This window comes from Echinops telfairi, unplaced genomic scaffold (assembly GCF_000313985.2).
Source record: "Echinops telfairi isolate 266 unplaced genomic scaffold, ASM31398v2 ScPeMD7_655;HRSCAF=1070, whole genome shotgun sequence".
Lineage (NCBI taxonomy): Eukaryota > Metazoa > Chordata > Mammalia > Afrosoricida > Tenrecidae > Echinops > Echinops telfairi.
In genome coordinates this window covers 27,618,230-27,632,045 of record NW_022104553.1, presented here as the reverse complement: position 1 = coordinate 27,632,045, position 13,816 = coordinate 27,618,230, and the positions used below count along the sequence as shown (strand labels likewise).

At 45.0% G+C, this 13,816-nt stretch overlaps 1 protein-coding gene across 2 annotated transcripts in view; it reads left to right on the top strand.

Annotated features, from left to right (window-relative positions):
* LOC101637981 (zinc finger protein 227) overlaps positions 1–8,754 on the top strand; it is a 20,789-nt gene extending 12,035 nt beyond the window's left edge. For both annotated transcript variants that reach the window (XM_045292514.1, XM_045292513.1), the window contains 2 exons: positions 355–481; positions 4,565–8,754. In XM_045292514.1, the coding sequence (XP_045148449.1) occupies positions 355–481; positions 4,565–6,861 (2,424 nt within the window). In that variant the 3' untranslated portion in view covers positions 6,862–8,754. The remainder of the gene's footprint in view (positions 1–354; positions 482–4,564) is intronic.
* The last annotated feature ends 5,062 nt before the right edge of the window (positions 8,755–13,816 follow it).

Below are 13,816 nucleotides of genomic sequence, written 5' to 3'. Positions count from 1 at the left end.
TGATGTGTGTATGGATTGTGATAAGAGTCGTATGAGCCCCTAATAAAACGATTTAAAAAAAAAAAGAATTGTGCTCCTAGGGTTTTCTTGACTGTGCTCTTTACAGATGTAGGTTACCAGGACTTTCTTCCAAGGTGTCCCTAGTGATGTTCATACCACCAGCTGTTAGGGTAGTAGTCGAGCACAAACCATTTGTTCTGTCCATGGACTCTATTAAAAATTCAATGAAGTCAAAACAAAAAAATTCAATGAAGTCTCAAAATCTGCAACAACTTCCCACCATGCTATCTGCCTTCTCAGGGCTTCCCTTCTGCCAGGGGACGTTGGTTATGTTGTATATGTTTGATATTGCAGGAGGAAGTCACGTTCAAGGACGTGGCCGTGGTCTTCACCGAGGAGGAGCTGGGGCTGCTGGACCCCGCCCAGAGGAAGCTGTACCAGGACGTGATGCTGGAGAACTTCTGGAACCTGCTCTCACTGGGTGAGGATGGCCTACCTGTGTAACTTGGTATCAATGCCCTGCGGTGTTTCGATAGGGCTCCTGAAGGAGTCTGCTGAGCTTGGAGATCCTAGTATCCTAGTTCCCTAGGGCATATAGAGAAGATACTTCCTGGTTGTTCTTGTCTTCAAACTATGAATGGTCAGTGTCCCCTCTCTGTCTGCTCTTTCCTGTACCCAACTCTGTTGTGACCTGTCAGTGGGCATTCCATCAATTTAGTGACTCATTCCCGAATTTATTTAACAGGTTTATTGACCTATAATTCGTGTACCATACAACTCAGCGTTTGAAATATATTTAAAAGAGTTGTGCATTCACCACCACCACAATCAATTTTCGAAATTTTGTTTTTCAGTCTTGTTTCCATTCTTCTTAGACCAGAATTTGTTTTACGAAGAATTAGAATGCACTAGAATGGGATGGAAAGTATCAGAGCTCCTTCACCATGATGATCCACATCAAAGCAAGAATGAGCCAATCATACTGAGTTATATGGGAGAAACACACTTTGATGATGCTTAGTCACCTTTGAGTTGATTCTGACGTGTGGTGAATGTGCATATGAATTTGTGCCCCAAAGTAAGTCAAATAGGATTGCTACAAAATTATAGAAATCATTTAAAATATCCAAAATGTGAAGTTATTGCCCCCACCCCACCCCCCAAAACCCCACCTTTTTATTGGGAATTAATATAGTTATCGTATCATTCTGTAGTTCAATCACATCAAGCAGTATGGTACAATTGCTACCACAATCAGTTTCAAAACATTCTCTTTCTTCTTGAACTCCTTAATATCATTGCCCCTTTAACACCCCCCATACCCTACTATATGCCACCCACCCCCACCCCCACCCCAGCCAAGAAACCCTAATTCTACTTGCTGTCTCTCTAGGGTCATCAATCCTGGGTCTCTAAGTCACTGTCTTTTGACACATGTTCCATTAAGGGCTTTACATTCCTGAAGGCAACATCCATCTCGCAAATCCTTCCCTGAAGAATTCTGTATTCTTTGATTCACACAATGTCAAAATTGTAGTATTGGCATCCCCAAGGAACTCCAAGACTTCCTTGTAAATGTTCTTAGCGCTTGGGGAACAAAAAGAAGTCTGCAGGGCCAAGATAAGGGAGGTAGGCTGGGTGGGGTAAGGTTTCCCAACAAAATTCTCACAGCATGGCCCTGGCTACCCTCAAAGAATGACCAGGTGCATCTTTGTCCTGATTTTGATGATGGTGGTGGTGGGGCATGTAGGGAAACCAGATTCTTCAGTGGAACAGCTTTCCTGGTCTTCTTCCTCACCAATGCAGTTTCCAATTTTCTTAAAACTTCTTCATAATAAGCCCCCTGATGGTCCAGTGTCCTTCAGGAAAATCTATCCCCGAGGGTCCCAAAAAGCAATAGCCAAAATCTCCAGAGCCAACCTCTCTGCCTTGAATTTTAACTGGCCCAGCAGATCCCCTGGGGAGCCACTATTTTGACTGAAGCTCCCCCCTCCCCACACCTCTTGTAGGTATTGCACTACCTTATATATTTTTTTTTCTCCAAATAATTTTTTTAGCTAATCCAAACATCATACCATTCCATAGTTCAGTCACATCCAGCAGTATTGTACAATTGCTCCCAAAGTCAGTTTCAAAACATTTCCTGCTTCCTTGAACTCCTGGATATCAGCTTCCCCGTACCGCCCCCTGCCCCCTGCATCTCACCTTTACACACAGACACACACACACACACACACACACACACACACACACACACACACACACACACACGAACCCTTATTCTAGTTGTTGAGTATGTACATTCACCTGTCCTGGGTTTTATATACCAAAATACGTAGGAAAACACAAACAAAAATTCAAAAGGCTACCAACAATGTCAAAACACAACAGAAGTAAACCCCAATATCAAAAATACCACAACAAAAACCCAGAAAATGTTGAAAACCAGATCAAGCCTAAAGTGTATGGGGGTGGGGAGATATCACGTAACAAGGTTTTAACTGTTCTAGTCAATTATTTTATATATTCTTTGTATGCTAATTAGATATATAATTTTGACCTCTTTGAATGCACTTCACTCATGTTGTCCCTATGTCTTGCTCCAAGTAATGTAAAAAATTTATGTGTGGGTCTTTTTTTTGAGCATTCAGATAGAAACATAAAATATTAAAGATCACTCCTTAAATGAGATACACACAAGAACAAAGATCTTATGAGATAAATCTTTTAATATAGTGAAGCATCTTGATGCTGATTGAAGCTTTTTTTAACATACCCCCATGAGATAAACATAAGTGTATTATAGAGAAAACATGCGTGTACTCATGCACTGCTCACAGAGACAGGTCTTGTGTGGAATAAACATGAGTAGCAGTACTTTTTTACTTACCCTCATATGTATAAGGGATGGAAAAGTAGAATTCAAAGGCAATGGATTTATTTCCCCTCACGAGCTGTTTGAAACCCCTTTGTATACTGTTAACAACATAAAGCACATTTTTTGGTGTGTGATACACTAAAATAAAAATATTGTTTGAAGAACATTCCTCTGAAAAGATGGACGATATTGGAATCAGAACGAACATGTTTAGTAGTTCTCCTATTTACCCTAAACAGCTTTCAGTTTACAGTTGTAACCAAACTAAACTTCATTTTTCACCCACTGCCTTTTCTGTAGCCTTAAACAGCTGAGTTATATACTCTGAATCGTTTAATTGGCTAATTGATAGATCATTGTCATTGGGTCACCTCTTGGTGACCGTGGGTAACAGGGTGGAAGATGCCATCACCAGGATCGCTGGCATGGTTGAGTTTATTGTTTTGGCCACTGTGTTTCCCTCACCCTCATTGGCTCTCAACTTCACCAAATATGATGTTAGCATCCAGTGTATGAACCCTTCTAATGAGGTGACCACAGGAACCCTACTGGGGCAGTGGGTTACTTGCTGGGATGCGAGCCATAAGGATAGCAGTTTGAGACCACCACCTGCTCCTTGGGAGGCAAATGAGGCTTTCGACCCTTGTAAAGATTTGCAGCCTCAGAAACCCGCAGGGGCAGTTCTGCTCTGTCTTGTAGGCCTGCTATAGTTGGAATCGACTGGAGGACAGTGAGCTTGGTGATTTGGGCATGATGTGCCCAAAACAAATGAGCCAAACACGGTTCTTTTGTCATCTATAAAATTTTCATTGGCTTCAGGTTTTTGGAAGTAGATATCTAGATCTTTCTTCCTACTCTGGCTGGAAACCCCACTCAAACCTGTCCACCTTGGGAGAACGATTAATAGTTCAAACATCATAGCAACATATAAGCCACCTTAGTACAACAAACTGATATGTAACAAACTAATCTCAGCTGCCATCAACTTGATGCTGACCCCATAGGACAGGGTAGATAGCCCCTGTAAGTATCCAAGACTGTCACTCTTTATTGGAGTAGAAAGCCCAGTCTTTCCCCCATAAAGCAGCTGGTGGTTTCGAACTTCTGACCTCGTGGATCACAGCCCAAAGTGTAACCACATGGTGGCCCCAAATATACTTCTGACCCGAATTATCCCCTTTAGGGCTCCTGCAGTCCCACAGTAATCTGTTTGTAGACATGCGCCTGGGCATTTTGAGCAAGGATGACATAGCCAATGCACAGATCGTGCCAGGCAGTCCTGCATGTGAAGTATTGAGACAGACAGGGTAATGTTGTGTCCGCTGATCTTTCTACTTGCTGCTCAAAGAGAAGAAGGTGCCTTTGGTTTGCTACAGTTAGATGAAGATCGGAAGGTAAGATGTCCTTTCTATAAAAGATTTATAGGATGTCTTTATTGTTCTGCAGCTAGCTGATTTCTTACACGTTAGGCTTGGTGGGCATACATGGGACTTAGCACGTAGTAAAGAGGAGCCTGGTGACCAACCCTCTGTTTCCTCAGGCAAGTGAAGTCGAGAACGGGGATACTAGATGATGAAGTCAGGGTGGGCTTTTTCTCCTGGTTCATTGAGGCCTCCTGCTGGGGCCAAAGGGTGAACTATGAACCGTCTCATTTATTCTCACCTTTAATTCTCTCTGTCCTTACAGAGGACCAGCATCAAAATAAGAATGAGCTTGAGACTCTGCAAAGATTAAGGTACCATTTATATGAAGAGCTGTCCTGCAGTCATGTCTGGGAACAGGTTGTAGGAGAATTAACGAGAAGACAAGATTCGATACGCCATCTCCAGGGGAAGAGTCCCTGGTTGCGAAAACAACATGACTTTCCCTGCCAGATCTGGTCGGGACTGTCCGTTGAGGTTTCTGAAAAGAACTACCGAGTGAATCTCCAAGGGCGTCATTGCGATAAGATTGAGCATCAGAAGTTTCCAACATGGAGAACCCAAGATTTGGGGAGGAGGCCATATCCGGGCGAGTCACAGAGTCATCAGAGTAGAAGTGAGCCGATGGCAGTGGGAAACAACCTGTGTGATTGTGATCCGTGTGTTGGCAGCTCCAGTTGGATATCCTCAGGCCACCATAAGGATCGTGGAGGCGAGCAGCGAGACAAAGCTGCTGGCCACAGTGGACAAGACTTCATGAAGCGTAATACAACTGACCGAGGAGGGAAACCCTACGTGAGCAGTCACTGTGACCAAGGCTTCTATGATGCCGCTGATCTTGAACTTCATCAGACATCATACATAGCGAGGAAGCCCCAGACATGTAGTGAGTGTGGAAAGGCCTTCGGGGATAGCTCAGCTTTTCCCATTCCTCAGAGTGCTCCCGCAGGAGGGAGGCACTTTACGTGTGATGACTGTGCCACGGGCCTCCGTCAAAGTTCATGTGTTCACACACATCAGAATGCCCACACGGGGGAAACACCCTTCACATCCGAGTGTGACAAGAGCTCCGATCCGCGTTCCCCTCTTCGCACGAATCAGCAACTTCCCACGGAAGAGAAGCCTTTTCAGTGCGACAGTTGTGGGAGGAGCTTTGGTCATCGTTCTGACCTTAACCTCCATCGCCGAACCCACGGCGAAGGGAGACTCTATGAAAGCAGTGAGTGTGGGAGAGGCTTCAGGCTTCAAGCCCATCTTAGCGTTCACACAGGCGAGGGACCATTTAATTGTGAGGATCATAGAAGAGGCTTCAATGAGAGATCCGCACGTCACCACCATCAACCAGCCCACGGAGGGGAGCCCCCTTATCAGTGCGTTACGTGTCTAAAGAGTTTCGGTAGTAAAGCTAGCCTGCATGTCCACCAGCGAGTTCACACCATTGAGAGGCCTTTTAAGTGTGAGGAATGCGGTAAGAGCTTTAATTGGAGCTCCCATCTTTACGTGCACAGGAGGGTCCACACAGGGGAAAAACCCTACAAGTGTGAAGAATGTGGTAAGGGCTTCAGCCAGGCATCACATCTTCAGGCCCATCAGAGAATGCACAGTGGAGAGAAACCATACAAATGTAATATATGTACGAAGGGCTTCAGCCGGAGCTCGTATCTGCGGGTCCATCAGCGAATCCATACTGGAGAGAAACCATTTAAATGCATGGTGTGCGGTAAGGGCTTCCGGCAGCGCTCCTATCTTCACACACATCAAAGGGTTCACATGGTGGAGAAACCCTACAAATGTCATGACTGTGGGAAGGGCTTTTGTCAGAGTTCGTCCCTGTACGCGCATCAGCTGATCCACACAGATAAAATAGCCTGTAGTTGTGAGAGGTACGGGAAGCCCGCTGGGAGTACCTCAGATCATAGTATTTCTTGTAGAGTCCGCACTGGCAAGAAGTCCTTTGCATGTGAACAGTGTGGGAAGCGCTTCAGTTGGAGCTCCCACCTCCAAGCCCATCTAAGGGTCCACACGGAAGAGAAGCCATTTAAGTGTGAGGAATGTGGAAAGGGCTTCAGTGGGAGATCCGCACTTCGTTGCCATCAACAGCTTCACTCGGGAGAGACCCCGTATCAGTGTGATAACTGTCTCAAGGGCTTCAGTAGTAAAGCAAGTCTTCGTATCCACCAGAAAATTCACACCGTTGAGAAACCGTATAAGTGTGAGGAATGTGGCAAGTGCTTTAATTGGAGCTCCCATCTGTACGTGCACAGGAGGGTCCACACAGGCGAAAAACCCTACAAGTGTAAGGAATGTGGTAAGGGCTTCAGTCAGACTTCACATCTTCAAGCCCATCAGAGAATCCATACTGGAGAGAAGCCGTACAAATGTACCGTCTGTGCTAAGGGCTTCAGTCGGAGTTCCTATCTTCTGGTTCATCATCGAATCCATACTGGTGAGAAACCATTTAAATGTATGGTGTGTGGCAAGGGCTACAGTCAACGCCCCTATCTTCACACACATCAGAAAGTTCACATAGTAGAGAAGCCGTCAGATCATAATATCAGATGATAATACACTCGTTGTAAAAAGAAAACCGGTGCATATGAGCAGGGTGTGAGAAACACTTCCAGTCAACCTTGTGTCTCCAAGCTTGTCCGAGAGTCCGTACTGGTGAGGCACCATACAAGTGTGAGGAAGATGGAAAAACGTTCATTGGAAGACCCCCATTGCACAACCGCCATCAAGTTCCTAGAAGAGTCATCTATAGTCATCCATATTATCAAGTTCATAGAAGAGTCATCATAGAAGACTCATACACATCCCACCCCACCCATCAATATGATAAGGATTGTCAGGGTTTTAATAATAAATGAAGCTTCCATGCCTATCAGAGAGTTCACATGGGAAAAAAACCAAATACATTCCCCCCATCTTCAACCTTACCCTAATGAGGAGAAGCTCCACAAATAGGCGTGTGTGATAAAGGCTCTGTAAATAACTGAGCATGTTCCTTTGCTTCAGGCTCTCCACCAAGAGGAGAAACTCTTTAAAATGATGCGTTTTAAGGATTCCACAGGGAGTTGTGTTCCTGAATAATCATCAAAGTCCCAATAGGAGAGCGAGCCCCGTGTGTGGACGTGGTTGGTAAATCTCAGCCAAGGCGGAGACGACCACAGCTCACAAAGAAGCTCCATAGCCTAGAACCTGCTACAAACCTTCGTGTCCATCAGCACACACAACAGAGAGGACATAAAAGTGATAACAAAATGGCCGACTTTAACCAGAATTAAAAGATTGACATGAAAGAAGTCAGCGTCCTCACTCCATAGGGACCAAATTTCTTCAGTGTCTGCTGTTGGTTGCTGTTCAGGGGAGTTGAGTGCGGACCATGGGGGTCAATCGGGTGGACTCCGTAACCCATGAATGTGCCTCTGGGTGGGTTTGAACTGCCAACCTTTTGGTTAGTAGGCAAGCAATGAACCTTTTATGTAACCCAGTAATGGGACATTGTGGAGAAATGAGCTTCTTTATGTGGCATTTTGACTTGGGTCTTTGGCAAAACACATTGAGAGATTCACCACCCACCCACCCCTCCCACCCCCCCATCCTGAAGCATCAGCTTCGCCCTAATTTTTTACCCCAGAAACAATTTGTGGCTGGATATACTTTTTGTCTGGCTCTGGGCTGTGTAGCCTGCCTTGTGAGGGGTGTGTACCTTTCAGGGACTGGTCAATAGTCTATGCATATGAAGTTACTGTAGCTTACTATGCAAATGAAGTGTCTGTTGCCTTGAGGAAAAGGGATTGATCAGTTTGTGGCCCTCGGGTGGGAGGGGCATGCCTTAAAATTGATAAACAGTTTTGTGCACCTCGGGTGTGGGGGGGGGGGACCTTCAAAAAGTTTGTGGGAAAATGGAATTAAAAGTTAATGGGATGTTCCCACACATTTTCTGAAGCTCCCTAGCTTCAGAATAGCCCACCCCCCAGAGGTCTTTGAGACAGGAGGCAGACAGAAGCAAAAGGAAGAAAGGAGAGAGGAAGCAGAGATAGAAGAGGCAAGGGGCATCCTAAAAATACCTGTAACATGGATCAAGGACTGTAACACTGAAGGCAGCAAGAGGCCTGGGGCAGAGGTGGTGGCAGGGAGGCCAAAGGCAGAAGAACCTGTCCTCAGAAGGCTGAGAAAAGGTGTGTGGTGAGGAGGCCTTTTGTGAGATGGGCAAGAGAGGGCATGCGCAACAAAGGATGTGTATGGCAGAGAGAAGACCCTACTTGCCTGGGTGGCCAAGAGCAGCTGAGAGATGTGTCCTGCCCTGAAGAAATGAGGCCCATGTTCTACACTTGGGGTGGTGGGGAGCCCTTCCAACTTTGCCTACATGCTTCCTGATCCGAAGTTGTAGCCTGCTGATCCTGATCCCAAGTTGTACCTTGTGTTCCTTAATAAACCACTTAATTTAAACCGCATAAGTGTAGTCTGTGTGAGTTCTGTGAGACCGTAGCAATGGATATAGTCTGTCCCACTCTAAGTAGGGCCCATTCCCTTCTGATAAGGACAGTAGATTGTTTCCCTGAGGAAGAGCCCAGGGAGGTCAAGCCTACTCAAGGGTGATCAAGGTTAGGCTGCTATATTGAGTCTAGGGTCCTCCCTTCTTGTCCCATGTATACCCCTAGTCCCTCCCCTTCCTATTACATGTACACCCCTAACTCACCCCCTTCCTGTCAGCTTATGCCTATTGTACAGGCCCTTCCTATGACAGGCGTGGTTACCTGTAATCATGCGCCTAAGTATATATGGTCCTTGGCCAGAAAGAAAGAAGAGGCCCTCCTGCCCTCTCAGCCCTCGCTGTGCCGGACCTGGCTGGTGAGATCACGGCCATCCAGGAGGTGAGCATGCTACCATGAAATGCGTCTGACTTCTTCATTTCACTCTCTCCTATCTCTATTATTCTCTATGACTTTACTATAATCTTTATATATATTTTTTCTAATCATTTTATTAGGGGCTCATACAACTCTTATCACAATCCATACATACATCAATTGTGTAAAGTGCCTTTGTACAATCTTTATATATTTTAACCGTACAATTGCACCTAGAGGACCCATCATATAGTTGTGAGGGGCTGGCTTCCCGCACAGGTTAGAAATGAATATATGGTCAGATATAAATATGCAAAGATATTTAAATCTATGCAATGTGTGTGAAGGGCTCTTCACTAATCGGCTAATAGTTGGTTTTGTCTGACAAGGGAGGATTTGGGATGACTTAAAAAAAAATTTTTTATTGGTGTCTCTTACAGCTCTTATAGCATTCCATACAATTGTATCAAGCATATTTGTACATAGGTTGCCATTATCATTTCCAAAACATTTTCTACTTAAGCCCTTGGTATAAGGTCCTCTTTTCCCCCTCCCTCCACCACCCTCCCAACTTTATTAATTAATCCTTGATTAATTATATATTGTTATTGTCATTTAGTATCTTACACTGTCCTTTTTCTCCCTTCATCCACATTTTTGTTATTCATCCCCTTCATGGGGGGGGGGGCTATATCTCCAATCTTGTGATGGGTTCCCCCTTTCTCTCCCTTCCCCCTCCCTGGCCATCCCCCTGCCCTCATAATAACGCTACTCCCATTACTGTTCCTGTTTATCTTTCCTCAATTCCATGTGTCAAGAGCTGTTATCTGCACCAATGTGTGTGTTCTTTGATTTAACCAGATTTATAAGAACTGGGTCATGGTAGTGGGAGGGGGGGGAGTATTTAGGAACTCGAGGAATGATGTGTGACTTGTCGGTGCTGTACCTCACATTGGTTGAATCATCCCTTCCTTATACCACTTCTGTGGGGTGGTATCCAATTATCTACAGATGGGCTTTGGGTCTCCACTCCAACCCCTCTCTTTCGCATTGAGTATTTTTTTCTTTATGATTATCGTTATTATTTGCCATGAATGCTATCAAATTCACCAAAAACAATTGTTAGGTGCTATGAGTCAGCTCTGCTGAATTTCCATCTTATGTATAACAGAACAAGAAATTTCCCAGGTCTGCACCATCCTCGCTGTGAGTGTAGTACTGTGGTTGGGCCCACGGTTGCAGCCACGTGTCAATCCATCACCTTGAGGTCACTGTATTTATGGCTGGTCCTCTACCAAACATGATGACCTTTTCCACAGATGGGCCCCGCCTGAGGACGTGCCCAAAATGAGACCAGGTCTCAGCTACGTGAATCAAATGAAGAAAAATGTAATGAAGTCAATGAAAAATCTCTTATAGTTATTCAAACTCACTGCCATGGAATCAACGACGCTGATTCACAGCAACCGTATGGAACAGAGAAGAAGGGCCTGTGTGGTTTTCTGGGACGGTAAATCTTTCCAGGAGTACATAGCCTTCTCTTTCTCCTGTGGAGCGCATGATGGTGACCTTCAAAGTGCTGACCTTGGGGTTAGCAGCCCACGCACCCACTACACAGTAGTACCCAAGGCACTACTCTTAACATTAGGGTCTCTTAAAACATTTATCTCCAATAATGCAAAAAATAATAAGATGCCACTATTCAGCAAACCACCCAATGTCTTGCCCTATTTCCATCTTTCGCTGTCTTTTCTTTCCCCATAAACCTTCTTGAGGAGCTTTTAGGCTGCTCACTGCAAGCTCTGCAGTTGGAAACCACCAGCCACTCTGTGGGAGAAAGATGGAGTTTTCTACTCCCATTAAGAGTTACAGTCTCGACTTCCAGGAAGATGGCGCTGAGTTAGCCTCCCTTCCCCTCTTCCCTCTCCCGACTCTCCAAACAAGATGTTGACTCTTCCAAGATGTCTCCAAATTCCACCAGCCCAATGAGCAAGAAATGTACCCTAGCTTGTAAGACCCTGAATTACTACCTGCAGCTGTGCTGCTCCCCCAATCCCATCACCCCACCAACCTGGTGAGAATGTGGCCGCTAGCTGATGATCCAGAGCAGGCTGGAGACCCATGAGAGGCCAGAGATCGGGAGCAGAGCTCTTGTCTTCCCTTGGCTGTGGATACGGAGCTAAGTCAGTTTCTGAGGATCCTCAGCCGAGAGCAGCAAAGTGGTCAAACTGCCCAACCTCACATCCCCTTCCAACCCCAAACATCAGAAATACAGCCAGTGTGACCCTGAACAACAAAATAATCATGAACAAATTGTTTATAATTTTTCCGTACTGGTCCTCAAAACAACCAATGAAATACCTACACAGGGTGATTAGGCTGCCATCCTGAATCTAGGATCCACCCATCTTGTCACATGTATACTCCCAATCCCTCCTCTTCCTATTGCATGGATACCCCTAGATCACCCCCCTCCCATTACTGTAGTACCTATAGCACAACTCTTTCCTGTGACGTATGTCTTCACCTGTAATTAGGAGGCTTACATGTCCCCAGAGAATATAAAAGCCTTGGTTATCAATAAATATATCTCTCTCTCTCCATATGGACCACCAAGTGAGGCTGAGGTGAGCATGCTACTATGAAATGTGTCTGACTCCATTATTTCAATCTCTCTTCTATCTCTCATGCTCTCTATGACTTTACTGTAATCTTCACTTATTATCGTTGTACAATTGCCCGTGATGATGTGTTAGGGTGAGTACCCTGACAGATTGACACAAGGCGGGGAGAATCCATTTGCACATTAAGTCCAACGCTGATTCCCATAAAGTAGAGGTCAGACATGCCTCCACATTCTATACTCCATTTTACCATGTTGTGACATAAGCCTTGCCTCCCAGGGCACTCTACTTCTGTTCTAGGTTCAGTAGTCCATTGTGTGAGTCTGGGTAGACTAGAGAAACCCATCCACAGACACTCATATGTGGATAAGAAAGAGCTTTATATCTACCACAAGAGCAGTTGAATATTGAGAAAACATTCCAGCCTGGTCCAGATCAAGTCCATAAGTTCAATATTAGCCCATATGTCCGATACCAATCTATAAAGTCCTCTTCAGACTCATGAAACACATGCAATGATGCCGAATGCAGGAAGATCACAGGCCAGTGGGTGGGAAATCTTGTGGATCCAGTGGCGATGTAATCATCTCATCACTGGCAGGGGTCTCCATGTGGCTCCTCTGGCTCCAGATGTCTGGCTCCATCAGCCTCTCTCCATGTGTCTTCTCCACAGGGATGTCTCACAGGGAGTGAGGAGAGAGAGAGAGAGAGAGAGAGAGAGAGAGAGAGAGAGAGAGACTGTATGTATCTCCCACTTTCAAAGAGGAAATACTGGAGTTCTCAGAATCCTCAGGAGAAGGCCATGCCCACACAGAGGCCTCATTGGCTATATTCTGATTGACAGGCTAGACTCCACCCCACACTCTTCATCCTCAAATTGACACCTGATTATGTGAGTACCACATCCATTGTGTTGCCACACAGAACTCACAATGCCCTATGGTGCCCTATGCTGCATGTTTTCTTTCTGCAGCTCAGGCCTCTGTTACCACCATCTCTATACAGGGATCTTGCCCAGAGGCTACAACACACTGCAGAGGCCCCAGATGCTGCAGTCAGAGTAGTGGGCTCCCCAGCCCATAGAAGAGTAAAGCTGAGTGCTTTAGGGCAGGAGGAAGATAAGCAGAGTAGGGCACCCTAGAACATTTATCAGCATTAAAAAACCAATTGTCTGAGTAGGGCAGAGTCAAGGGACCATGTGACCGAGAGACTGAGGACCAGAGAGCTACAGCTGCTAGCATGGCTGAGAAGAGGCACCGCTGCAGACAAAAGGACTGTATCCTTCATGTTTTTTGATCTTGACTTGTGACATGTTAACTTCCCAATAACCGCCCACAATTGTGAGTATTGTCTGTGAGTTCTATGTGCATTTTTTTCTCCTATAAGCCCATATTAACAATGATGAAGATTTCTGGAGCTTTTCAACTGTGCTGAGTTGACCACTATCCTGAGGGAGGCAACTAAACCGTAGACCACAAAGAACCTTTCTAGAAAATTCCTGTGTGTTTATAAAACTTACAATTGTTCTACCTGATACACATGTGGCACAGAGTTATAGCCAGGACTGTGGAACGTTTCATGAAACGTCAACACAAGTGAAGTACATTAATTAGGGCAAATTATAATTTTTATGTATTTTGTTTTTCTTTTTTTTTTTAAAAATGTATTCTATTTTTCATATTTGTCTTTTACCTGTGATTCTCTGTTCCAGTAGTTCTTCTTGAAGGTTGTGAGATTCTCTTTGTGCTTCTGAAATGGCTCACTGTATGCCAAGTGGAATGGCAAAACTGACCGACCCTAAGTTAGAATCCTCTACACCTTATCTACACACTTCCCCCGTGACTGGGTGGGACAAAGACTATGGCTAGAAGATGCCCACCAAACAATCTCGCTTCACTGCAGCTACCCTACACTCAAGAGCAATTTTCTGTCTCTTCTGACATGCACGTTGGTCTTTTCTTTCCTGTCTTTCTTTTTAATCATTTTATTAGGGGCTCATACAACTCTTATCACAATCCATACATACATCAATTGTGTAAA